This window comes from Gouania willdenowi, chromosome 13 (genome assembly GCF_900634775.1).
Source record: "Gouania willdenowi chromosome 13, fGouWil2.1, whole genome shotgun sequence".
NCBI lineage: Eukaryota > Metazoa > Chordata > Actinopteri > Blenniiformes > Gobiesocidae > Gouania > Gouania willdenowi.
Genome location: NC_041056.1, coordinates 10,964,303 through 10,991,841, shown reverse-complemented (window position 1 = coordinate 10,991,841; position 27,539 = coordinate 10,964,303). Strand labels below are relative to the sequence as shown.

General features: G+C 36.3%; 1 protein-coding gene across 3 annotated transcripts; it reads right to left on the bottom strand.

Annotated features, from left to right (window-relative positions):
* kiaa0753 (KIAA0753 ortholog) lies at positions 1-27,539 on the bottom strand. 3 transcript variants are annotated; one of them, XM_028465630.1, is made up of 17 exons: positions 27,188-27,539; positions 25,057-25,347; positions 24,715-24,985; positions 23,740-23,849; positions 23,576-23,638; positions 22,494-22,715; positions 21,425-21,533; positions 18,872-19,059; positions 18,601-18,731; positions 17,048-17,203; positions 16,516-16,605; positions 13,670-13,754; positions 13,105-13,254; positions 12,859-12,940; positions 11,990-12,110; positions 4,001-4,210; positions 1-373 (listed from the first exon to the last, which is right to left on the bottom strand). In XM_028465630.1, the coding sequence occupies exons 1-17, from the start codon at positions 27,296-27,298 to the stop codon at positions 226-228; spliced, it is 2,538 nt and encodes an 845-aa protein (XP_028321431.1). In that variant the 5' UTR covers positions 27,299-27,539; the 3' UTR covers positions 1-225. The 3 variants fall into 3 exon arrangements, with proteins under 3 accessions (XP_028321431.1, XP_028321429.1, XP_028321430.1); XM_028465628.1 differs by lacking the exon at positions 1-373 and having other exon boundaries at positions 3,666-4,210; XM_028465629.1 differs by lacking the exon at positions 1-373 and having other exon boundaries at positions 3,666-4,210; positions 18,872-19,056.

Here is a 27,539-nt window from a genome sequence, read left to right as displayed (position 1 = left end):
GCAAATCGCCCATCTCATCTGTTGGTTTTATTAAAAATGCTGCAATCGTAATTAAAAACACGTTTTTTAAAAAAAGGCCATTTTTAAATATGTCCTTGAAAAAGAAAGAAAAAAAAGCACCATAAATACTGAAATGGCTCACTTGAAAACAGAAATGTAGTGCCCAGAAGATATTTTTTAATTAAAAAAATTGGCAAAATGTTCCTTCCTCAACGCTGTTGGCTTCTATTGGCTGATGGCAGTGGAGGATGGAGGTGATTGAATGGGTTGCAGGAACTCGGAGGTAAATACAGCCTCAGCGCACTCCTCCACGACATCCTGGAACTCTGCGGCTACGTCAGCTATAGCTTCCGACAGCAGCTCATCAGCCACACTGAAAGACATTTGGAAACAATGGTAAGTATTGATTAAAGTCAAAGTATAATGCCTAGTACTGCTGGAAGCATTTGTGTGTGTTATCTACAATTATTCCCAATCTCTTTGTCAACTGTGCATCATCATGAAACACACCTAATTATGATGTTTGATTTATTCCTTCATTTACCTTTCGTATTTTCATTATCCTGCACAGCAGAGGTGTCAAACTCACACCCTGCCAGAGGATCCAATTTGGCCTGAGGGAGGATTTTAATCAGTAAAAAAATGATATTAAATATAAGTCAAACAAGTTCCAGTTCAGGGGCCACATTTAAATTTAATTTGAAGAATGATCCAAATGTTTAGTGCAAGTACACCCTAAAACACCTGTGTCAAATTCATGGCCTGGGGGCCAAATCCGTCCCTTTGGATCCGGTCCGTAGGAGATAATAAAACTGACAGAGAAAACTTGAATCATTGCGTAAATGAAACTCAACAATATTTGCAGTGGCTCACTGTTTTTCTGGTGCTTACATCACATGATTGCAGTCATTTTTAATGTTAAAACCCCCAAATTCTCACAAAATCCTTAAATTATTACATAATATTTCACTTAATTAAATAGAAATTGGTAACAAAATCTAGGAAATTTAAAGTGAAGCTCCTGTTGGGACTGATATATCTATCACTTATTGCTTGAATATTGTCAGTTTCTTACATATTTTGCATTTTATATATACATGGCAATTCAAAGTAGGGCACAAAAATGTTGAAATTACTAATTTTCCCGCATAAATTATGTGGCCCACTTGAGATCAAACTGCTCTGTATTTGGCCCCTGAAATGAGTCTGACACCCCTGCCCTAAAATCTTCAGCTACATTCTGCTAAATATATATATATAATTAGATATGAAGTAATGTAGTTTATTGATCCAAGTCCCACTCTTTACATTTTAGTCTAAGTATTTAAATTTAGTGTTATTAGTAGTAATATGTCAGAGTGACTGCCCTCCATGGGTTGAACACTGGCTATTGCAATAGAATTTTGCTATTGGATGAGATTAGATCAGTGACAGCTTTCTGGATCAGTGACATCGCTAACGTCACTGTTGGCCCCGCCCCTCCTATACAAGATGGAAGGAGGGACTCATTTTCTCCTCTCACAGCCCTCAGTGAGAATTGATTGACAGCTACATGCAGAACTGTGCAGCGCCATGGGGGCGGGGCTGCTGTGACTGGGCGTGTTGTTACTCGAGGAGCAACGCCCATAAACAAGCCCTTTTTTTAATTTCTTCCTCGTGGCAGATCAGCAAAAACCTGGGGGTGTACTGTACTTACACTTTAACAAACAATGGTAACAAAATGGTGCCCTTTATGTTATCATTTGTAGATATAATTAACTTTAAAGGGAAAGGATTTCATCAAACATCAAAATGAATGATAGTTTTACATAGTAATTTACTATATACATATTTGTTCATGAATGTTTGACATAAACCTAATGTTTTCCCGTTTCATTTTACTAATACCAGAGGCTGATCAGATGATGACGAGTTCATTTGGGACATATGTGCAATAATCATGAGCTGAATTACCACATAAGTCAGTTCCTGTATGTGTTCCCAATGAGTGTAATCCCACCCAGGGGATTAGACTGAAGTTATTCTGCTCCTCTTTTAAGAACAAATAATTCATTGAGTAAGAAATGGAAGGGATGAAAGAAAAAGCTCCTTTAGAGTCTCCGTGCTGGCAAACTATTTATGAGCGAGTGCCTGCATTGCACCAACTTAAGCATTCACTTGCATATGCAAATATGTGAGCGGAAGAGAAGACTTATGATGGATGTAACACGGAGCCGATGTTAAAAATCTACATGATTGTTAGAGTGGGAAATTCAGGATATCATTTTTAAAATATCTCTTTTAGAAATGGCTTAATATCTCCTTTAGAAATGGATAAGGTGTATCAAATGCAGCTGTTTTACTGAGACATGCTTTGATAAAGAAACTTTTCATAATGTTTTTTTTTAGCAGAGCATTATGATTGGAGCTGTAACCTTGACGACACTAGACTTGTAAAGATCTATATTTAGCTCGTGGAAGATTCTTAACACACCAAAATGACAACATTATGAAATTAAAGCTACTTCTACACAAACAAATTTCTGGCAACCCCAAACACATTTTTTTCTTTTTCTAAAATAAGTTTTCAATCATCTTTGTTATACTGTGTTACAAATACAAAGTATATCCAGGATTAATGACAAGTTGATCCAGCGCAGATATTCAGATTTTAAAACTGCATTTAATTTAAATAATAATAACAATAATAATTAAAAAGTTGAGTTAAAAATGAATTATTAATATTATTTTTTATCAATTACAAGACTTTCAGGTGACCCCATTTAAATTCCATGCGACTCCACAGGTGGCCACAACCCCCGGGTTGAAAAACAATGTCCTAATGGCTGAACTTGACACTGAGAGGCTCTTCTGATAAATTTCATACAACCAGAGGGGTATTCCATAAAGCGGGTTATGTTCAAACTCGTGGTTGATCACACCCAAGTTCCATTTCTGTACTGCACACCTGTTCTCACTCTAGAAATCACTTAAATAGGTCCTATCTGACAAAATGAAGTAGACCAAAAGATCCTAAAAAGCTATAGACATCATGCTGAGATCCAAAGACATTCAGGAACAAAAGAGAGAAAAAAAAGTAATTGAAATCCATCAGTCTGGAAAAGGTTATAAAGCCATTTCTAAAGTGTTGGGACTCCAGTGAACCACAGTGAGAGCCATTATCCACAACTGCCGAAAACATGAAACAGTGGTGAACTTTGCCAGGAGTGGCCGGCCAATCAAAATTACCCAATGAGCGCATCGACAACTCATCCAAGAGGTGACAACAGACCCCATAACAACATCTAAGGAACTGCAGGCATCAGTTGCCTCAGTTAAGGTCAGTGTTCATGACTCCACCATAAGAAAGAGAGTAAAAATGGCCTACATGGCAGAGTTCCAAGACAGAAACCACAAAAAGAACATTAAGGCTGGTCTCCTTTTTGCCAGAAAACATCTCGATGATCCCCAAGACTTTTGGGAAAATATTCTGTGGACTGACGAGACAAAAGTTGAACTTTTTGGAAGGTCTGTGTCCCACTACATCTGGCACACTTTATCACATAGGGCCATGTAACTTTGGATTTTTTTCTTCCTCAATAATAAAACCCTTTACTTAAAAACTGCATTTTGTGTTTACTTGTGTTATCTTTGACTAATGTTGAAATTTGTTTGATGATCTGAAACATTTATGTGTGGAAAACATGCAAAAAAAAGTAAGAAATCGGGAAGGGGCAAACACTTTTTCACACCACTGTATTTTTTGGTTGTAGTATACAAGGTTTGTTTCTGTCTTTTGTTGTTATTGTCTCAACTATGAAAAGAAGAGGACTGACTGGGTTTGGGGTGGTTGCTTAGAGAAAATGTTCTATATCTTTCCCATTTTTCACCGTAACTTTGTAATGCACCATTTTGTTCTTGAAATAAAAAGTTGAAACCTAAAAATGCAATCAGCTTCCTTTTCTGCATACGAGCCTTAAAATGACAATAAATATCTAACATGATGTCTTTCCAATGATACCTCTCTGCCACAGCCCATGGATTTAATCTGGAGACGTCTTTGAGTGCCAGAGCACGTAGGTAGGAGTCGTAGTCTTCCCGGTATCTTCGGATGTTTCTCAGCAGGCTGTTTGACACTGAGATGACAGTGTTTCCCTGCACAGATTCTGGTGGCACGTTGTGTGTATGTTGTTGCTCCTCTGCCAGGCTGCTCTCAGACAGCAAACTGTGCCTGCGGAGAGAGAAGATGTTTATTGTGGTCGACCTTTTCATTGTATTCACTGTTTAAACTGGATGAATGGAGTGAAAGGCTTCCAACAGCTGTTTCTGTGGAGAAGAGCCAAGATCGTTTATCGAGTGCAGTGCTGTGCTAGACGCTCGTTGTTGCTCTTATCAGGCTAAGGATGATGAATTTCACAGAGGTGTCAGAGTGCAGCTCTTTCATCTACCCCTTGCTTTGGGTAAGTAAGGGCTCAGCTGGGCTTCTCTGTGGCTTGTCTTTATAATCCTCTCTGCTTGGACAAATCAGACCCGGTCTTGCAATGGCACCGGCTGTGCTATATTTAGTGTTGCAGCAGCAGCTCCCGAGCAAAGTGCCTAACTATTGTGCTTCCTAGGCATCAGCTGAACTAGTTTCAGTTCTAAACACGCAGAAGGGACATCAATATCCGAGTGTCAGCACATCCACCTGTTTCCAATCAGGAAATGGATTGATTTACTCTTCGACAGGCATCTAAGGAACAACACAGCCAGCGCTAGGCTGCAGACTCTTTGCCTATTAATGTTTCAGCATCACAGATGCTTCTGCGTCAAGAATCAAAGCCAATGAACAAACATTACTTAACCAATAAGGAAACTAAGTTACACTAAGGCTGTGTTCGTAATGACACATGAACATACTACTCATACTAAGTCTGAAGACAAAATTAGTACAGTAGGTAGTGTGTTCCAATTAGATAGTATGGAAAGATTGAGTACGTGAGAAATACCCAGATGTATCCTATATCGGGTCATACTTAACCTCCCCATGATGCATTGCGAGTGGAACGTAAAATATCCTGGGACTGGCTTCAAGCTAAAAGTTAAAAATCCCCTATTCAAAACAAAATAATCTCTTTTTGTCTTCCAATAGTTTTTTTTTTAACTCTTTTGTAAATAGGGCTCTTGTTTTTGAAGTTAAACGGAAGTTTAGTCGGCACAGTAGCACAATGGCGGGTCTAAAATCTCAAATGTCGGCATGAAATGTGTTTCCGCGAGTTTTATGAATCAAATGACCACATGTTGATATTCTACTTGGTCACTTTTAAACTAAAAATGTTTTCAGAACTTTCAAAGGTGGCAAATCAACAGAGATATTTAGCATCAGTGTGCTTCAGGTTTTTGTTGTTGTAGGTCCGAAATGCATCTTAGGAAACTTGGAAGTATACTTCAGTGGGAACGGTCATCATCCTAATCCTCCTAATCATAATAATAGTATATAGTAGACAGTATATACTCAGTGAGTTTGTAGTACATTAGTATGCACATTCGAACACAGCCAGAGAACTAAGCTAACTTACAAAAAGTGGATGGAGTATGGTATTTATCAATTCACATACAGAACACAAAGACATGGGAGGGTGTCAAAGATAAAAAACACTGGAAAAGAGAGAAAAAATGAAAATAAGGAAACTAAAAAAATTATTAAAACCAGCTTCATGCAAGCAAAAACAAACCGAGGCCTTGATAGAACATGAATGAAGTTAAAATAAAATTAATATCACCTGTTCAAAACTGGCAAAGAGGTCAAAGCATTGGCAGTAGAATAATATTAGAAAACGGGCGACATTGACAATGCCAGACCCAAGCTTGTCTTTTATAGAAGGGGCGGGGCCAACAGTGGCAGTTCATGACGTAAGAAGCCAGAAAAATGTCCCAAACCACTAATCTCAGCCAATAGAAACAATCCATTGTAATAGCCTGGTTTCAACCCATAGAGGGCTGGCTCTTACCTTTTTACAACCAAATATGCCAAATTTAAATACTTTCTCGAAAATGTCAAAAGTTGGAGTCGGATCAAACAACAACACTACTTCATATCCAAATACATTGGTTTTCAGCAGAAAAGTTTTGGTTTGGTTTAGTTACTCTTCAAGGCAAGGCACATTTATTTGTAGAGCGCATTTCATACACAAGGCAACTCAATGTGCTTTACATGATCAAAAAGTGCAACAGAAAACATTCAACAGCTTAAAATCAATAACAACATTTAAAATCATCAACAAACATCAGCAACATGGCCAAAAATCTCTCTCTCAATCATACACAGTAGAGAAAAATAGTGCCTTTAACTTTCATTTAAAAATGTTCACATTAGATGCTGACTTCAGCTCTGCTGGCAGTTTGTTCCACTTCTTTGCAGCATAACAATACGCGCAGCATCACCATGTCTACTGTGAGCTCTGGTCTCCACTATCTGACCTGTGTCCATAGATCTAAGAGACCTGCTGGGTTCATACCTGACTAACATCCCACTGATGTATTCTGGACCAAACCCATTCACAGATTTATACACCAGCAGCAGAACTTCAGGCTATTCCTGTGTGTGCTTCTCCAGCTGTCACTCTGCATCTTCCCCATACTAAAAGAAGAATTAGATGAGCTGTGATGTACCTCTTTAATATCAAAGCTTTGCATTAAGGTAGAAACTGGCAAACGGTTGCGGATACTCCTTACGAACAACAGAGCAGGATTTATATTATATATGTACAAACATGCTTGGGATTACACGAGAGATCCAAGTGTTCGAGGAAAGGAGGAAATCGGAAAAATCTATAGCTTGCTGCACTTAAGTCCCTGTGTGTGCAGATCAATCAGGTTCATAGAAGATATATATATATTTTGGTCAAGAGAACAGTTTTAGCTGCAAATGCATTAAGTACATGACAGGCATACGACATTGCCACGTAAGACTTTATTGACCTGTTTTACCTGCTGATGGAGGGGTCTGTGTCATCTGCACTCTATAATGGAAAGATAAATCTTATTTGCTGACCTACTGGTGTGTAAAAGACATCATCTTTCACCCATTTTCGTGTTGATAGTTTAAGAAAAACACGGAAACACAAGAACGAGCAAGGTCAAGCGTAAAAAAAAAAAAAGTTGATTGGAAAATAGGACTTAAAAAGGTGTTAAAATATATATAGTTAAAATAAAATCTGTGGCCCCCTTGAGATCAAACTGTACCGTATTTGGCCCCTGAACTAAATGAGTTTGACACCCCCGTCTTAATCCTAACCCCTAACCCTAACCCTTTGTTAACCTAACCCCATTAGATCCCTTTACTGAACCAAAAAATGCAAACAGAGCTCAAAAGGTGTCATAATTTAGCAAACGACAATTAATGACAGCCTTCATGACACCTTATTCATGCTAATGACAGATAATGACAGCGTAATGTCAGCCTTATGTCTAAAACTTCAAGTAAAGTGTTACCGGTTTTTCTTTACGATATCACAACCTCCCATTCTGGACTCTGGGATGACAGCAACTAAATCAGAAAATCCATTTGCACACTTAGTTTAGTCAAAAAACTGAAGACTGAAAAGCACAATGAGGAAATGTGTCCCTCTTGTTCAGCTTGAATTTGAGATTTAAAACTACGGATTATTGGCATCTATCTGGCTGAAAATTTGAAGTCACAAATTACAAATCTGACACATAAATTCACTCTGGACATTCCGCTACACTGAACACAGAGAGAATCAACAACAGACAGGATTACTGAAATCCCACACTTCTCTGACATCAGCTGTATTTCACTACAGGAAGCTGGGTTAGCTGCAAGTTTGATCAGCTGCTATGTAAGCAAGACGAGAGCTTTATTTCTAATCATTGTCATTAATAATTCTCTGAGTGCTGCTTTGATTTATATTAGCACAATTATCTGGGAACTGCCTGCAGGCATTACCATTATACAGCTTAAGTCCAGCGCATTGGGTGGTTGCTCTCAGCTCTTAAACTCATGCTTGAACATTTTCTACATTTGCTTTCAAAGAAAAATGTGCAGCTGGTGTTACTGTTTTTTTGGGATTTTTATGTTACTAAAAAACAAATATTCAGCTTTATACTAAATAAATGCCTAATGCATCAGTAGCCATTGTGAACCCTATGCAAGCTCTTGAAAACCTAATTATAAGCTAGTTATACTGAAACACTTGTTTTTTACTTTTTGTTTTCTCGATAATGTTGTTTTGGGACAGATAATGCTATCCAAGCCTTTTATCACTTGGTTGTTGCTGTTTCCTACTGGGCAATGAGGCACTTTGGGGGTGTTTTACTGCTGTGAAGGTTGCTGATCTACTTTACAATTGTTTTCATTCCACGCTGCAAATTGTACCCAAGAGGTAGCACCACAAAGCAATGTACCTAATAAACACATTTCCTCTTCGTATTTCACTGCAAACAGCTTCCACCTTTCATTTTTATTATTTTCTGGGGACAAAACATTGCAGGGGGGAAAAAAGCTGCCGTCGACACATCGTGTGTCTATTTATATCTTGACTCAAAGCAGCAAAAAAGAAACATACAAAACAAACAGATTTTGGAAATGAAAGTTGGCTTGTCGTCAAATAAAACCCATCTCATCAGAGAAATACATTGTGACACATTTGCATTAATATGTGGGGATCCTTTCATTTGCTGTCAATATGTTCCTAGTCAAGTCAAAAGATTCCAGTAGATCTCTAAATGTAGGACTCCCATTGTTCTGACCATTTTGATTTATTTGACCTACTACTAGCGCGTCGACCTTGAGGACAGAACGCTAACTTAATTATTCCAGCAAGTTCTGTCTCCTTTTTTGAAATAATATGTCAATGTTTCACTTAGTCAACTGTTTCCAGGAAATTTACTTCGATCTCCTGACTTGTTTCGACTGCCAACTGTCAGTCTTTCAGGAGATGCCTCTGAGGAAGACTGACAGCTGGCAGACAAAACATATCAGATCAAAGTACATCAAAGTAAAACGTTTTCTGATTAAATGAAACCTTAATATATTAAAATGTTAACTTGCTGGTGAATATGTGCCACCTACAAACAAGTCACTATTAAAGCATAGTAAGTGTTAATGACCTCATTTAATCATAATGTTTCAGTGACAAATATATATATTCCATAGGATTGACTAATATTTACTTTTTAGGTTTTCTATCATTAAAACCATAGATCCAACACATAAAAAAAAAACAACACGAAAAACCAGAAACAGACAGTATTTGGAAATATGTGAGTGACTGTTGAATCAGCTCAGGCTTTATTCAGCGCACGGACATGACGATGAATAATTTCAGCCAATCATGTTTTCATGGAATAGAGTGCACGTACTGCAAGGCAGGCTTCTTTGGATGAAAATATTCAGATTGGCAAGTTTTAGTGGGACAGCTGTCCATGAATGGTTCCATGTTATTCCTGATTATAGTCTCACCAGGAGCCAGCAGACAGAAACACATATTCAGACAGGTGTGCATTAGGGGTGGTTAATCAGCACAATGCCCCGATTCTGATTAGTGAGGTCTCGATTCTGTCAAAAACTGATTTTTGATTATTGACGATTATCGATTCGGTTTTGGATTATTACTGATTATCGATGTAGCATTTCATATCAGTCAGCTGCTGAATTATATGACGTCTCATTTGAGCACTTTCAGTATTGTATAGTAGGGATGTATCGATTAATCGTAAGGCAGTTTAAAATCGATTCATAGGTATCACGGTTGATATCAATTTTCTGAAAATTGAATAGCAGTACTTTTTTTATCCACAAGTGTAGGCGGCGGGCGGAGTCTGCTAATACTTTCTTTCTGGCCGCCTTCTACTCTTAAATATGTTAAAAAATGATTCATTACCCCTTTAGCACCGAAAGAATATCTGTAATATTACTTGAATATCTGTAAAAGTCACGTTTTTCTATTAGCTCTGTCTGCTAGCATAGCTTCTCTTCTTCACTGCAAGATATCTGCATGCCAACCGACCACCGTGTTACCAGCGCCCTCTGCTGGTCCAAACAAATATGACGTAAATCAGTGTAATCACGGTTTTTTTTTTTTTTTTTTAAAGTCCAATTGTTAAGGCACAAAATACATTTTCAGTTGCACTTTTAAAAGAAAAAGAACTATTATGCAGTTTTGCATTGTTTATTATAGAACCAGAATTTAAATTAATAGGCTTCATTTTCATTTCTATTATTCCTTTATTTATTTCATTCAAGATTTATTTTTAGTTAAATTGCATTGTTTTGAATTGTTTATCAAGGCATTCTTTTGACAATGAAAAATAAAAGGAAAATAGTACAGTATTTTCTAGTTTTTCCCCCCAAAAAAAAAATTTGTCTACAGTCCCATTTTGTAAAATAAATCGTGAGAGAATCGTATCGTGAACCCAGTATCGTGAATCGAATCGTATCGGGAGTTGAGTGAATCGTTACATCCCTATTGTATAGTTATAGTGACATATAAATGTCATTAAAAAATACAATAATATATATATATATATATATATATATATATATATATATATATATATATATATATATATATATATATATATATATATATATATATAAAATGTATTTAATCAATCTTTGGAAATTTAAGAATCAATTTAATAGTAGTACAAAACATAAATTAACTTGTGGGGAAACACTGGGTAAAGAAGCTAGTCAATAGAAAGTGTTAAAATCTAAAGGGCTATATACAACATGCAGTAAAAGGATATACACTCAATTTTCTTCTCAATATTCCCACCTCATAATAGCCACTTACATTGCATTATTAAATACATTATAAACTAAAAGTAGGAGCAAAATGAAATTGATGAAAGCAGTTTCATTTAATGCTCCAGAGAGTCTGGCAGTTTTAGGACTAAGAAGATGACAGCTCTCAAATGTCCTTAATAGGAAGCTGAAAATGCTCTAGCTTGATGTATGTTATTATGGAGAACCAGACCCTAGTTGATCCAATCCTAGCCCAATGCCATGCACACAGGGGTACAGTTAGTTCCTCATACTGTCAAAGTAATTTCACAATTTCCTGAACCTGAGCTGTTTTCAGGTTCCTATGTGCTCTCCTGAGCCTGCTCTGTTTTCCTATTGCTGAGCAATACAGTCATTAAAACTAAGTGCACTTACTCCCAGTACTGCATATATGTTTCATACACTGAGCTTGCATTCCAAAAACAGATGCACATGAGGCCATCAGAACTATCCTGTAGTCCCATTCAAGTCCAATTTAGACCTAAAGCTGCTGGAGACGATCATTTATTTATTAGATAAAGATAAAGTGTAGGATTCATAGATCAATAAATCCAAAATCATTTGCTCGAAAAAAGATGTAGGGTGGGAAGGTTGAAACTGTGTGTTTTTATTTCCCCTGTAAACACTATTTTATTAATATTGTCAGATAAGTTTTGTGCATAGCATTGTGGGATTTGGAGTCCCAAAGAAAATTCTGGGACTCCGTAGTAAAATACACGGATAAATTAAATTGTTTTTGTATATTTTATATACAAAAAGCACTATATAAATAAAGTTTGAAATGATTAAAAACATGTAGCGGATGAATCTGATAAAACATTGTCTTCTCAGGCAGCTTTAACTCTTTGTGTGAAATTTTCTTTTTTGCAATGAGCAAGATGTGAGAATAATGGGCAATGTACGGTAATATGTCTCATGTTGAAACAATCCAGTTTCTCTCTACAGTTCCTTCAGAACAACAACAACTGCACGGGATCATTAACTGTATTTTCTATAAAAGAGATTCAGAAGTGACTTTCCAAGTTATCGCAAACTATTCCTCCACATTCATATTCAGTTTGGATGAAGATTTCGCTTTTTTTTTCAGTTAATATTGAAAAAAACAAAACAAAAAAAAAACACCCCCATTGTTCTTTCAACAACAAAAAACAAATAACTGCACATGCAAGGTTAAAGATAAATTATATTATGGTATGGATTAAGCAAAACTCAGTAACCCACCCAGTTTCAACAGGTTTCTCCAGGAAGATGTCAGCTCCAGATGGCCGTGTCAGCGCTGGTTTTGTGAGTCTAACTGGCTGTGGAGAGGCTGGTGGGTTGTCAGGAGCAGAGAGCTGGGACCCTTGGAAGAATAAAAACCGATGACTACAGGGAGTGTGTGCAGGGAAGCAACGAGGAGGACATGAATGACATGAAACCATCTGCTATTGGACCATTGGACCCACTGTTGGTAGATATCAGCAAAATCTTACATGAAATAAATCAGTGGTTCTCAAACTTTTTTGGCTCAGGTACCCTTTTCTCTTATTTCTGAATTACATTTTTTAATCTATTTTTTTATTTTGAGCAATTTAATAGAAATAGAAAAAGCTTGAGTAGTGTGTACATATAGTTTTCCATATGTATTAACATAAATACTGTAAATAAACATAAATAAATACAGTGCTCAAATCCAAGTACCCCCTTTTGTCTGACTGCAATATTATATACTATAAAACATAATGATGAAATGAACACATTTTTAAAAATCCCATTGTAAATAAATGGAATGAAACAGTATTTAGTGCCTCCTGAAAAGATTTATTTCTATAGTTTTTGTAATTTCTGATCACCTCCCACCTGTGTGGGACCAAGACTGATCTTTATATTTTTAGTTCATGTTCTAATAAAGATAATTTTCAACATTATTACTGTGATTATAATTTTTAACTCAAAATTCACATTACAAAGGTCCATATTTTAAATATGAATGCTTTCATTTGTTAATTTTCCCACTCTCTTTCTGAAGTACCCCCTGTAGTGCCATTGTGTACCCCTAGGGGTAAACTGCTATTTTAGAAACATTGAAATAGATGTTTTAGTGCTTGTACCTGCCACTCCTGCTCGGTCCCTGTAGAAAGGATCTGAATAGTTGATGGAAGCGAACCGTCTCCTCACTTCTTCTTGATCCCTCTGCTCACACGGAGAAAAACATGTTCACCAACGATACTAAAGCTTATGTAACACAATGCATTCCCTTATCAACCCAGCAGCAATAATAAGCATATAGTTATAACAGCTCACTATAAATACACCAATCACCACAGTGATTCCTTAGATGGGGGTGTTTCTCCCACCTGTATCTCCTCCATGCGAAGCAGCATGCTCTCCAGTGTAGGGGCCTGCAGCCTGCGCTGGGCCCTGACTTCAAACCGTCTGTCCGTCTCCACTGCCCACGCAGCTTGAGAAGCGTCCTCCAATAGGTTTTCTACCAGGACTTCAGTCAGCTGCTCAATACACAGAACACACACAGAATAGTATGAAATCTACATGCAGTCATAGGGTTTTAGTGTAAAGTGTAATGACGTTGCATGGTTTCTGTGTGAGTTTTATATTGTGTTGCTTATTCATATAATAGTTTTCAAAGTGTTAGTAAATTGAGACTTTGTTAACATTATTTTAAGTTAAGAAATCTAGAAAAAAAATTAAAGGACTAGGATTAGATAAGTTTATACTTCTTCCTACTCCTTTTCTTTCATGTGAACTGAGATGCGAAAGAATTTGAAGACGCAAGATACAGTTTTTTGTTGTTATTTCTTGATGTTAATTTATATCATTTTATTTTAAACTGTTTTTGAGTTGTCATTTACTTGATCGAAGAAAAATAAATAAATCAAATCAAATCAAAGCAAGTTTTCTCACCTGTTCTTCTAAAAAAGGACTGATCCTTTCTCTGGCTTCCTGCTCGTATTCCTCCGCCCAATGCATTGGTGAGACACCTTCAAACCTATTAACCAAAACACACACACGCACACACACACACACACACACACACACACACACACACACACACACACACACACACACACACACACACACACACACATCACAACCTGGGACACAATAAGTTTTACTGTACACAATTCTATATCATATATATTATATTTCATCTTTTGAAGCTATTTTGATATTTATTGCTTTTTTTGTTGGACTAAAGGTGTCATATTATCTTTCTCAGTGATAGTTATATGTAAATAATATGCAGGTATTTACTGTAGCCAAAGAAAGTCAAAGTCGTAGCAGATTTGTTATTATTTTTTTTTTAATCAGATACATCCATAGTGTAGGCCTCATAGATCAATAAATCCAACATAATTTGCTTGACAAAAAAATGTAAAAGGTTCAAATTGCCACTGCAAACACTCCGTTATTGACATTTTTGGAAAGGTTTCGTGCATTGCATTATGGGATGTGGAGTCCTGCAGACGGACTCATAAAACAGTTTTTACTTCATTCTTTCAGTAATTACAATTGAGAAGCTATGAGAATGAATGTATTTCAACCCCTGATATGTGTCTTAATTAACAAATGAAACCAAAACTAAAAAAAAAATACAAAACATATTAAACAGAAAGTTTAAACAATTCATACCACTGTACAACTCTCTACCTGCTACAAAATTTGATTTACCATCCCTGCATTTCATAGGGATTTTTCATTGTTAAACAGACACAGGTATAACACAGTCATAACTGCACTTTGGACAGATTTATCAAGATCCTCAAACCTGCAGAGCATGACTGTCTGCAGCTGGCAGCCATTAATACAATATATTGCCTTGTATAGTGTGTCCTTTTTTCTTTTAACTTGAGGGGCGGAATGCATAGGTGAGAATAATAAGTCTCTGCATATTTGATGAATAAAGGGTATTCCTATTATAATCATTATAATAATCATAATTATCATTATTGTAAACCCAAGCAATCACTCGAAGCTATTGTTTTAAGATTGCACTGATTGCAAGCAAAGAAACATGCTGTTTTTTTTTTTATTGCTGGTTTGATTATATCTAAATCCTGAGCAACTCAGTAGGAAATGTGTGTTAGTACCGAGGAACCCATGCTCTCCTTGATACTGAATGGATGTGCTGCAATCATGACCTGTTACATTGGCTGCTCTTTTGTCAGTGGGTAATTGTGTCCGTGTTGTAATTCCCACTCTCACAACTCAGCTAGCCACAAAACACGAGTGTTTTGTTCAGCTCTGCTCAGTAGAGCGCTGCAGATAGAGTGGGACACACTTTGTTGAGGATTACTTTGGTATGCGTGCATGGGTTAACCCCGCCCCTCCTATAAGAACTAGAACCTGTAGACTCTGCAATCTGTAGCAAGTAGGTTGGACTGAGAGAACTGTGAATAGATATTTATAGTGAGTATTGAGTAGGTAGTTAGCATAGCATAGATTGTTCTTTGGAGATTCTATTGTATTGACTGGGCCAGTCTTAACTGCTCTAGAAGCCACGCCCATAACCAAGATTTTTTTTTTTAAATAAATAAAGATGCACGTCAGCCAAAACCTTAGTAAAGATTTTATCACTTCAGATCAATGCCTCCACTCAATGGCCCTCATTTATCAACCACGTGCATTCGACCAAATTCACGCAAACTTCAATATTTATCAATGTTGACGTGAGCATGCTCTATGATTAGATCTCACGTCAGGTCTGAGGTTGTGTACGCAAATCTGAGTTTGTGGATTTGTGGTGCAGCACAGCCTAATATGACCAAGACTGAAAATAACGTATTAAACAAGCCTCAGCTGTCATATAAGCATAAGCAAACACACATTCAGAACAGATCAAAACTTATTATTTAAAGGAATGAAACAAAATAAAAAGAATTAAAAAAAAAAAGCCCACTTTATTACTGATACCACTTTTTCCTTCCACGAAATACTGTATAACCCCATTGGTGAACTCTACTACCATCAGGAGCAGTTCAACGGTGCGCGCACACACACACGCACACATGCACGCACACACACACACACACGGGAGTGCAGCACTGCTTCAGCTTTGAATTGGACCAGGGGAACGCTGCTGTGTATCATTCATGCTTTTAAAATGTAAAGTATACCCTAAACTTCATATGATACTGTAAATTATAGGTGAGATTAACTCAAGGCATCATAAACACAGACAAGGGACAACACTTAGTGATTTAAGGCTTTCTTTAAAGGGTTTTGTTAATTTCTTTAAAAGTGTTATTTATTGTCTAAAGCAATAAAAGCCTAAAATAATTGATGCCGATATAAACAGTAATTTTTCATGTGTCTCTTCGGGATCATTGCTGTGAAGTTGTACGCAGTGCACACAGGGGGGCAGACGTCACCTATGAACGCCTTTATATGGTGGCCAACAAGGGTAAACGTGCAGTAAACAGCAAAATGCTGCAAACACAAAAATGCTGCAAAACTATACCTTTAAGTCCATTTTCAAACTGTCCAAAAGCACATTTTTTGTTTTGCTCCACCTCAGTTTTCCATTATTTTCTTGCTAGTGTTTGTTTGACCTCAGTGGGCGGAGCTTCCGAACCAGGAAGATTTAAGAGCGTAACATGTTAATAATTTGTGATCAAATATGAATGTTTCATGAATCACACGTTGGTTCTGTCGTACGACCAAATGTGCACTTAAATTCACACCCGATTTAAAGCAAGGTTGATAAATGAGGGCCGATATGTTATTGGTGTAAATCATTTGTACTGTACCTTATTCTTTGAATGTGTTCCGCCTCTTCTTTATTCAGCTGGTTGGGATCTCCCAGCCTTTGCATTGTCATCTTGTCCAACCTTGCTTCCCTATAACATAGCAGTAATCATCAAACAAAGCTGAGTTAAGCTTTCCACACAAATGCTTTCTAATCCTCGTCACTAAAAATCACACATTGATTAATAGGAAAGCACAAGTGCGGTCATTAAAATTTGATTAAACAGGAACGCACATGGAAAAATTAATCAGTGAGGTGCTTATATGCAGCAAAAATGGGCCAGCTATTAATCACTGAATAAAAGAATTGGCCTTAGTCTAGCAGGCACCTGAATTCATTTATTGGCAGGAATTAACTATGAGTTCAATCAAACTACAGCCTGTGGGCCCCGAGGAAGTGGGGGTCTGACATGTGGATTGGATTGAACTTGCTGAATATAGACAGAGTATCCATTTACAGCTGACAAATGCATAAAGACACAACAAATTAACTCGATTTAGCTCTGAGAACAGATTGCAAAGTAAAAGGCTGACCTTAAAGCTTCATTCCGAGCTTCTTGCTTTTTCCCAGAGCTTAAAAGCGGCTGCGTTCCCAAACCGCTCACTACCACCCCCTGCTTCGGAGAGCTTGGCGAGGCTTTCACTGGAGAGAAAGCACATCGAGGTTCTTCTCTTCCTCTTTCAGGAGATCTGTTTCAAATAGTAGCAAAGGAAATCATTATTCAAGTGTAGATAAATTACACATTAGTGTACCTTAGGTTAGAAAATTACCTGCAGCCCAGGTGAAAAAGGATTTGATGAATGAAACCTCTCTTGCAATTCAGATATCATATTTATACTACTTATTTCTTTATTAAAGGGATTCTGAGTTTCTGATTCTGATCAGAAAACCTTTGGTTATTCAGATCTGAAAGATAATGACAAAACTGGTTTTCATGAGGCTGTCAAACACGCTCTCAATTCCTCTTGGTGGAAGATTTATTATTTAAGAAACACACAGAATAAGCAATGATACATTCTTACACACACACAAAATCAATGTCATTCACTCTTTGTGACCACTAAGTGAGGGGGTCTCTACCTCATTTATTTCCTGAGCTTCAATGAACAGATCAATAATTATTGACTGTTTTCCTGAGAGCAGAATTTCAGACATTACCACCAGGGTTGGGGTAAATTATAATTGTAATCAAAATTGAAAAAATATTTTGCCGTTGTAATTGTAATTTAATTGTAATTTAGTTCAGATAATGGACATTGTAATTGTAATTAGCATATAATAACTGTTATTTACAATTTTATTACATGCTAAATTAGAGAACCATGCTACAGTTCTATGTCTTACACATAAGTTAAAATTATTAAAATATGTTTACTTGTCAGTTCTCTTAAGGATCATTTTTTTTTTTTACAAAAAAATTAAAATCAAGGTGTAAACTGAAAGAAAATAGGCTTAGACGCCCACATCGAAAATATTAAAACCAATATTTTCACAGATAAGGAAGTGTAACACGGTAATTAAGATTTAAGAAACAAATTGGATGATGATAATATTTTTTTTGTGTATTTTACAGCTGATTTAAGAAATGGGTCAAAACTGGCCCATTGTCATAAGAGATGCTAACAGAAAGCTAACACAAGAGGAAGGTTAAGTTTAATGTGGTTATCTATTAAAGGCTCAGTAATTGTGACTAATTGTGATTGAGCTTTAGTAATTGAGAACGTAATTGTAATTGACTTTCAGGGAAAAGTAATAATTTTAATTTTAATTAAGTGGTAAAAAATGCCAGTCACCGTAATCAATCATATACGAGTTGTAATTGAACATGGATAATTGAAGATGTAATTGTAATTTTAAAATGTAATTCACCCCAACCCTGCCACTAAGTGAGGTGGCCTCTAGCTCATTTATTTCCTTGTACAGATCAATAATTGACTGTTATCCTGAGACCAGAATTTCAGACATTACCACACTAAATTCCATTTTGCACAATGAGATTTGTTTTCAATTCAGTTAGGACTGCAGTGAGGATATTCAAAATGAATGGAACATTTTGTACATCTGTGCACAGAGATAACAGGCTCACCGGTGCGGATGAGCAGAGTAAGGGGATGTGGGTATCCAGGGCACAGCATGCTCTTTTTCAGGGAGCTGATTCACCCTTAGACGTGAGGAAACTGTGGGCTGCTGGAAGCCAGAGTTTGTAGTTGGATTAAACTGTGACAATAAAAAAGAAAAGGTTACTGCACTGTGTGACATCTTAAAGGTGATTTAACCAATTATAAAGTGAGTATGAACAGGTCCCAGTAGGTCAAAACACAATTGTAACAGTATTTAATCCTCTATGTGTGAGTCACCTTCACTCTGCCAGCCTTTGGTTTTTTAGTATGCACTGTTTTTCTGTTTTTGTTGTTATTCTGCAGCTCCTTTAGCTCCCTCTGCTGGGCAAGTCTGATCAGGCCATTTCTCAGAACTTCACCTCTGCTCATGGGCAGATTGGACGGATTTTTTCTGCTTCTAGTCCGCATGGCCAATCGCTTACCTGCTGACATAGAACAGAATAAAAGACAATGCAATTATACATAGTTCCAATTAGGGCTGGACGATATGGTCCACTCATATCTCTATATTTTTTTCTCAAAATGGTGATATACAACATAAATCTCAATATTTATTTATTCAAATAAAGTCTTATTAGAAAAACAATTCTGGGTTAAATTTGCTGATGAAAAATGCCAAGCAGGCACATTTATTAACAAACAGTTGCACAATATGTGCCACTTTTGGCTTTTTCTCCAATTAGGGACAGCATGTATGAGTGAGTTCTGTAGTGAGGCTTGTTTATGGGTAGTTCTGGGTTAGGACGCACTCAGAAATCCATCTAACTGCTTTTTATGCTCTTCTGAGAAGTAGTTCAAGCAGCAACTCCTAAAACAAGTATCTAGTTACAAAATAAGCTATTGAAAATATGTATATATCGATATAGGTGATATTGGAAATGGAAAACTCGATATATCTTGAATATTGGTAATCGCCCAGCCCTACTACAAATTTTCAACTCTTGTTCCTAGTTGGGCTTATACATAACTTATTATAATAAATGCACAAAAATGTAAATCGTAAATAAGCCTAAACAACACCATACAACACAGCATACAAAAAGCATCTTTAATCACCTCTTTTTACAGATAATATCCAGCAAAGAACACTGCTACAACTATCTAAATAAAGTATTTGTTGTATTCAGATGCAAAATTTGGAGACTAATTAAAAACACCCCTAAAATTTTATAAAATATACTAGGATGGTGAAAAACCTAGAGCTCTCTATAACTGAAAATAATACTGTATAAAGTAATATTTCACGCTAGAAATGAAACATTTGTTTGTTTGCCTCTAAAAACGCATACAGTACATTTCATTCAGGTGTGATTCTGCTGCTATGAATGAAAAGAAAAAAGAATAAAAATTAAAAAAAAAAAAAGAACAGCTCCTACTTAGAGATGTGGAACTGACTGACACATTATTAAAATGATGAAACCAAGGTGTAGAGACATTTTCTGGAATATCTACAAAACCAAATGAAAATCTTGTACTGACACTTTCCTAAACATGAGCAGGTTCTCTTTCATGAGGATGTAAATATCATTACAGGTTTATCATACACTAGTGTCTTAAATCACCTCCACATGATGTGTATGACAAAAATTAAACAAAGACTGGTTGAAAGGTTTAGATAAATTAAAAAATACAATATCAAAAATGTAAGTCCAAGAACAAAATGTGTTCCCAGAAGCTCATAGATGCTTATGTCACCTCTCCAGGAGGAACCAGCAGGTGATATCTGCTAAGCAGCAGGAGACCCAATGACTTACTGCTGTGCTTCAGCTCCAGTTTTTCCTCATATCACCATGGTTCGTTTTCAATAATTCCACCTTGGCGCAACAAATTAAGCACAGCGGGAAGCCTAAACACTACCACAACACCACCCTTACGTGATTTACTCATGCACGAACGAAAAGATTCACACTTCTTTGAAAGGATTCCAAAGATTGATTAAAGTGCAGATAGTTGGTTTTAGACGACTGTTGCAGGAACAAGCATATGTACCTATATATTAAGGTTGTGCCAAAATATCGATACGATATATCGTGAGGTTTCGTCTAGCGGGAACGTTATCGATTCACTGGCGCCAAATATCAATATCTAATTATTTAATTTTTTATTTTTTTCCTTATTACACAAGTTAAGTATAGGGCTGTCCTGTGAAACTCCATCCGCAGCTTCACCTGCTCAGAGCGTTTGAACAACATCTCATCAGAACAACAGAAGATCCGTGGGAAAGGTTGCGTGTTGTTGTGGACGAGACCATCGATGCCACTTGTAATGCACTGACTGAAATGTTTATTTTTCATATGCAGTGAAATTTTCCAGTTTTCATAAAACAAGTTAATTCTACTTGTTAAGCAGCACTGACACGTGTCCATGTTTACAGAGAAGTTGATAATACTAGCACTGAAATGAGTATTTTCTGCATTCAACTTGTTTTTAATGATTTAAAGTTAATTTGTACAAACATCATTAACAATATTTTGGTGAAGCTTTATTTTGTATCAGTCTTCCCTTAAGGACATTGGACTAGTTGTGGTCAGTGTGTGTTAAGAAGAGCCCCTGTGCAGTATACACTTTGTTTTACTTGGCTGTCATTCATGTGAAATTGATTGACAATGTTTTGAAATTCCTGTGAAATGGATATCGATCATCGCTGTATCGTGATAATATCGTAATCGTGGGCAAAAAAACATCGTGATAAATCGTATTGTGAGGTACCTGGCAATACCCAGCCCTACTATATATATGTATATTAGCTTATCTGAATTGAGTAAAATACTAATAGTGCTTGACGCTCACCATAGTTTCCTTTTCTGGGAGATGACACTGGGGACTTTCTGTTGGAAGGGCAGGTTTGGGCCTGTACCTTACTCAGCATCTCTTGTTCACTCAGAGCTGAATCTAAAGTCTACAAGGAATAGAGACATTTTGCTGGCATTGGTTATTCACAAACTAACTTGATTTATATAGCGCTAATTACAACAAAGGTCATCCAGCCCAAAAATACACACATATAAACATATCTATTAATTAATACAAAATAGATCAAATCTGAAGAATAAGAAGTGACAGTCATTATTATACTTAATCGGTTGCTGGTGTGATAAGAGTGTAAGTTTCAACAATATATAATATTGTCACATTTTTCAACAATAAAGTTTTCTCTGTGAGACAGTTTTTTCTAAAACATGCGTTAGCTTGTTCTAAATAAGTAAAGCACACAGTGTAATTTTGTTATGTTACTTTTAAAAACTGTCTCATGATTTTGTCCAAAATAATTTAGTCTCCCTGCAAGATCCTTTTAGTCTTATTTTTCAATAATATGTTAAGGTTTCATATATTCAGACAACTGTTCCTCAGGAAATCCAACTTGATCTCCTGACATGTTTCGACAAAGGCGTCTGCTGATTGCTTTGATGTTTCCTTTGAAGTTTTATTATTTTGGTATTCTTTTTGAATTCAGGATTATTATTATTATTATTATAAGAATCTTGTTGGAATTATTAAGCGTAAGTCAAGGAAACTGCAAAGGAAACATCAAAGCAATCAGCAGACACTGCTGATGAAGACTGTCAGTTGACAGTTGAAACATGTCAGGAGATCAAAGCCGATTTCCTGAGGAACAGTTGTCTGAATAAATTAAACCTTAACATCTTAATTTAGTCTGACGAGTTGAAGAAGAAGCTGGCTAGAAAAAGAAGAAGATGCCTTTGGGCTAAATAGTTGTTACTTGGCAATACGAGCCAAAAAACTACAAGACAAACTCTCCAACAATCTCACACTGAGTGATTACACTCAATATCAACATTCATTATCAGTACTTTTACATTTCTTATCATTATTATTGACAGCAAATCATTTTCCTCACCTCTAGTTTTTCCAAGACGTTAATTGTCATCAGAGGCACAGCTGACCCTTGGTCAGCCTCAACTTTTCCTGAGCATAAAGAGAGCTGCCGGATCACCTGGCTTATTTCTCTGTAATGAGAGGGCACCTTGGCTCGAGGAGGATGTAAAAACGGGTGGATAATCTGCTGCAAGGCCCTGCGTGAGGCGCGGTAGGCGGCTGCGAGCTTGCTTATCGTTGACGCCTGAAAGACAAACAGATTATTTTATAGTCACTATACAACACTGTGATCCCGCCTTCTACAATTTAGCATCAATGTATTTCCTTGGCTGTGTTCGAAATCGTATGCTAACATGCTACTCATACTAAGTCTGATGTCACAATGAGTTTGTAGTGTGTTCCAATTAGATAGTATTAAAAGATTGAGTATGCAAGAAATATCTGGATGTATACTCTATCGGGACATTTCCTAAGTATGCACGGTGTTCACACTAGTCATACTCAACCGCCCCATGATGAATTGCAAGCAGAATGTAAAATCATCCAGGGACCAGCTTCAAGCTAATAGTCAAACATCACCTTTTCAAAACAAAAGCATCTCTTCATGTATTCCATTCGTTTTTTAATGCTTTTGTAAATAGGGCTCTTGTTTTGAAGTTAACCGGAAGTTTTGTCAGTAGCACAAGGGAAAATCTCCGAAATGTCGGCATGAAAAGCGTTTTCCGAGAGTTTCAAATGACCACATGTTGATATTCTACTTGGTCACTTTCCCACTTAAAATACTATCAGAACTTTCAAAGGTGGAAAATAACAGAGATACTTAGCCTCAGTGTGCTTCAGGTTTTTGTCGCTGTATGTTCGAAATGCATCTCAGGAAACTTTGAAGTATATTTCAGTGGGAATGGTCATCATACTAATCATAATAATAGTATATAATAGACAGTATATACTCATTGAGTGTGTAGTGTATAAAACGTTAGTATGGAAACAACCAAAGCCCAAGTCTTTGTAGTGTTGACCAAAGAAGTTGAAAAAATAAAAACTTAAAAAAGTTAAATGTTTTGGGTTTTTTTCAAACTCTGCAAAACATCAATAATGGCATACCTTTTTGGAGTCCCACATTTTTGAGTTTGGAAGTTTTTCTGCCTCTTCATGTATGTCTTTTACCTAATGGAGAGTTTAAATGAGATAGGTTTGTAAAACAATTAAATAAAATGCCAGTCTTAATAACATAATGTGTCATTTATGGGTAAAAGAAAGTTACAAACCTGCCTCTGAAGCACATAAATGATGCGTGCCGAGCGAGCTGCCTGCTGCTGCTGGTGTATCTCTAACTTATGTTGCTCCTCAGGTTCCAGGGGCTCCTCCGTTTTCCACCCTGTTGTTTTAAATCCATCATTACTTTACATGCATTTGGTGATGTTTACAAACCTATGATGATTTTTCCTGGTTGAAATCTGTGTTAATTTTAACAGCAAATTTTGATTTAGATTTAGTCATAGTCTTTTGACTTAGTTTTTGTCAAAATTTAGTCATCAGGACTAATTTAGTTATTGCCTAGTTTTAGTCAACTACTGTAAAGGACACTTCTATTTTATTCTTATATCATGCATTTTTGGTGATATTTTGTTTGCTTTTGAAGTAATTTCTCTAAAATTACGTGTAATTTTGTCTTTTTTGTAGATTTGTATATTTTTGTTGTCATATTGTGCATTTTTGTTGATTTTATCTTTGTTTTTTAAGTAATTTCTTATATATTTGTTGTTTTTTGTGTATTTTTGGAGATGTTTTGTTTGCTTTTGAAGGAGACATAAGAGAAAAGACTTAAAAAAGCAACAAAACATCAACAAAATTGTACAATATGAGAATAAAATGCTGACTCATGTGTATCTAGGTCTAAGGCTAAGCAAAAAGGCAAAAAGGTCAAAGCAAAAACCCAACAGTCAACTAAAATACACAGGATAAGAGTAAATGCATTTAAAAAAAATATTTAATTATCATTTGCTAACCTACTTTTTCATCCCACGTGACAAAATTACAGTTTAGTTTTTATTAGTCAACGAAACTTATATATATTTTAATATAGTTTTTGTCAACATGTATTTTTTTAATTTGTCATAGTCTGTTATTGTACACTAAAGAAAAATTTAGTCGAAGAAAACTATGACGAAAATGTTTAGTTGGCAAACTTAAGATTGGTTGAAATACACTGTTTAAGATATGTCTTTAAGCCGTTTTTGTACCTCTGAGCGTTGCCGTTGACTCTTTCACTTTCTGAATATACAACTCCAGCTCGCTCTGCAACCTGCGGATCTCGCATCTCAAAGAGGCGTCTTTGCCTCCTTCCATTGGCCGTGGCCCCTCAGTGTCCCTGGTTGGAGGTGACATGCCAGCACGAGGCAGGAGAGAAGCGGGATTTGTCTTTGCTGCTTGTCTTTTCTCAGTAGGTGGACAAACATTCTTTGTGGGATTGGGAGGCTTCAATTTAGTCCGGGTTTGAGTCCTCACTTTCGCCTACAGAGGGAAGTAAACAAACCTTTAAGTTTTCTATTTTTGCCTTGAGGATAAATCAGTAACTCCTTTACCTGACGATCTTCAACTTCACTTGTTTCAAACTGTGAGGCCTCCTGAGAAACCCCAGAAAAAGCTTTTGGCTGGAGGTCAAGAAACCCTCGCCTCAGGTCTCGTTGTGCAAGCTTCACCGCGGCCTGCAGCCGCTCTTCAGAGACAGCTGTGAAGGTGATCGAGCTTCTGGGTCTCTCGTCATCTTCGGGGGCTTCTGGCACTGGCAGCAGTCTCTCTATAACGATGGGGGCTGGCAAACCTACACGGGTCACACGGTTGCCAGAACTTGAGGGAACTTCAGTGAACAGAAGCTGTGGTGGAAAGGATTACAATAATAGTTAATGTACAGAGCTATACACTCACTCTTCAGACTGTTCTAGTCTGTAAATTAGGTTGTTTCATTCAATTCACTCTAAAAATGTGAATGTTTATTCGTGTATGTTATCCGTTTCCCCTCGTGCACTGCAAGCAAACATACTTTATGACTTCACGGTTCTGTTATGGTTTAATTTGTTAACTTAAGCTAAAATCTAAATCATTACACTGGTATAGTCAAAGTAGGGAATTAATTCAATGAAAATGGCCTTTCTTGATTGCGATAATGTAAATATATATATTTCCCCTTGGATTTGTATAAATACGTATTAAAATATGACCAAGCAAGGACTAGAAATCGTATTCTTAAATATGCACTAAGCAATTATTATAGTTTTTTCCAAATATTTTTATATTAATTTCATGTATGAGCGATGTAGAATTTTTGCAGAATGATTATTGTTATTTTGCCATTGAGAAATCAAGGTATTCTTTGCTGTAATTTTACCGCTAGCTATCATAAACTAATACTGATCATTTATGTTCTTTAGGTATGTAAATACTGCGTGAGTGACAATAAACACATTTAATAAAGTTGCATTATCGATATCAAAACAGCTGGTTTTACACTGCAAATTCTCATTTTGACGAAATAAAAAAAGTTTCACTAAACATTAAGATGCGAAATGACCATACAATTCTCGCAAATTATATAAACAAAACATTTTAGATGAAACTACTTGCTTCTTCACACTTTACTTAGGTGTTATTATTCATCATTAGTCAGGAAAAAAGAGAGCTAAATAGTAAATATAAATATATGTTGTTGAATTTACTGTTGAAAGGTTGAATTTGTTCATGTAAATACAAAACTGGTCATTACTGGCTGCAATTATTTATTTATTCCGTTTATTTCCGACACGGTTACATTCACTTTTTTTTTTTTTTTCTGTACATGCCGAAAAAGGAGAAGAGAGAAGCAGTTTGCTTATCTAAGTCCCGTCCTCTGTTTTCAACACAAATTTACATCAAAGCTTGTCTCTCTGGTCAAACATTCTTAGGTTGTTCTGAACACAATTTCATTTTTTTTTTTTTTGTCCTTTTTTATGTAGGATTTATTCTCATCTGTGGTCAGTGTTGTCTTTTTTTTTATTCCTCCTCCTCTCTATCGTTGTTCGTGTTGGCCTTGTTCCCTGCGGCTTTCATTCCCAGACGCTGTTTGCATTCCTCCAATTAATATCAATAACTTCTCCCATATTTATTTATTTTTTATTAAATACACCATTTCATTCTATTAATTTGAAGCCACAGTTTAAATTCTCTAATGCAGTAAATTTTGCCTAAAATAACATTCTAAATGTGTCAGAACACAAGACATTACTAATGATTTACAAGTTTTTATATTTGATTGCTGGAGTAATGTGAGTTTCTTAACTACAACATTTAGCACAGTTTTGTGTGTCTAAATATGTATTTTTTAAGTAATTTAAAGTAAACATGTAATAATCAAGTAAAATGGAGAAAAAAATTGGGACACTGTGTAGTAACAGTAAACCGTATGAAGCAGTTTAATGCATTAACTAATTCATTATCTCAGACAATATGAAGGACTTAAACAATAATACACCTTTTTATTACAACTCATAACCTATTACTGCAGTGTTTTTTTTATTATTATTATTATTATTTCATTGGTTTCTATGTTGGGTGTAAACACACAGTAGAGACTTCACAGAGCATTAATAAGCTTTGGCAGCCCATAAGGCTTTTATAGATACTTAGACTGTTATAAAACAACACAAAGTACACAAACAGCTGTGTGACCGTAGATATTACCTGTGTTTGGGACCGCCTGTCAGGTAAACGCTTTGAGCCTGAAGCCACCCAGCATTTGCTTTTACTTTGCTCCAACTTGTAAATACTGGGACTAGTCTCTAGATAAGCCATGGCCGTAAAAATAGACAACAAGTATGACTTAACTTGAGTTAGCAATCATTAGCTAACTTTGTTTATAAGTTCAAATAATTGCTAATGTCTAGCATCGCTTTTTGTATTATTTCATTTGACAGAACTTTACACAATTTTGCTAGTAATAATAAAGGCGGAAATGATAAAGACGGATATCCAGTAAAATATTAAATCCCAAGCGACTGGCGCCATGACAACAACGGAACATCCTGTACGGAAG

What these genes read in the sequence shown, in the direction of transcription:
- kiaa0753 (XM_028465628.1), bottom strand. Translation starts at nt 27,298, where the DNA reads ATGGCTTATCTAGAGACTAGTCCCAGTATTTACAAGTTGGAGCAAAGT. An exon ending in GTCAACGGCAACGCTCAGAG is followed by an intron (nt 23,850 to 24,714) that starts GTACAAAAACGG and finishes TTAAAACAACAG; the next exon opens with GGTGGAAAACGGAGGAGCCC. An exon ending in GTCCTTTTTTAGAAGAACAG is followed by an intron (nt 13,255 to 13,669) that starts GTGAGAAAACTT and finishes TGTATTGAGCAG; the next exon opens with CTGACTGAAGTCCTGGTAGA.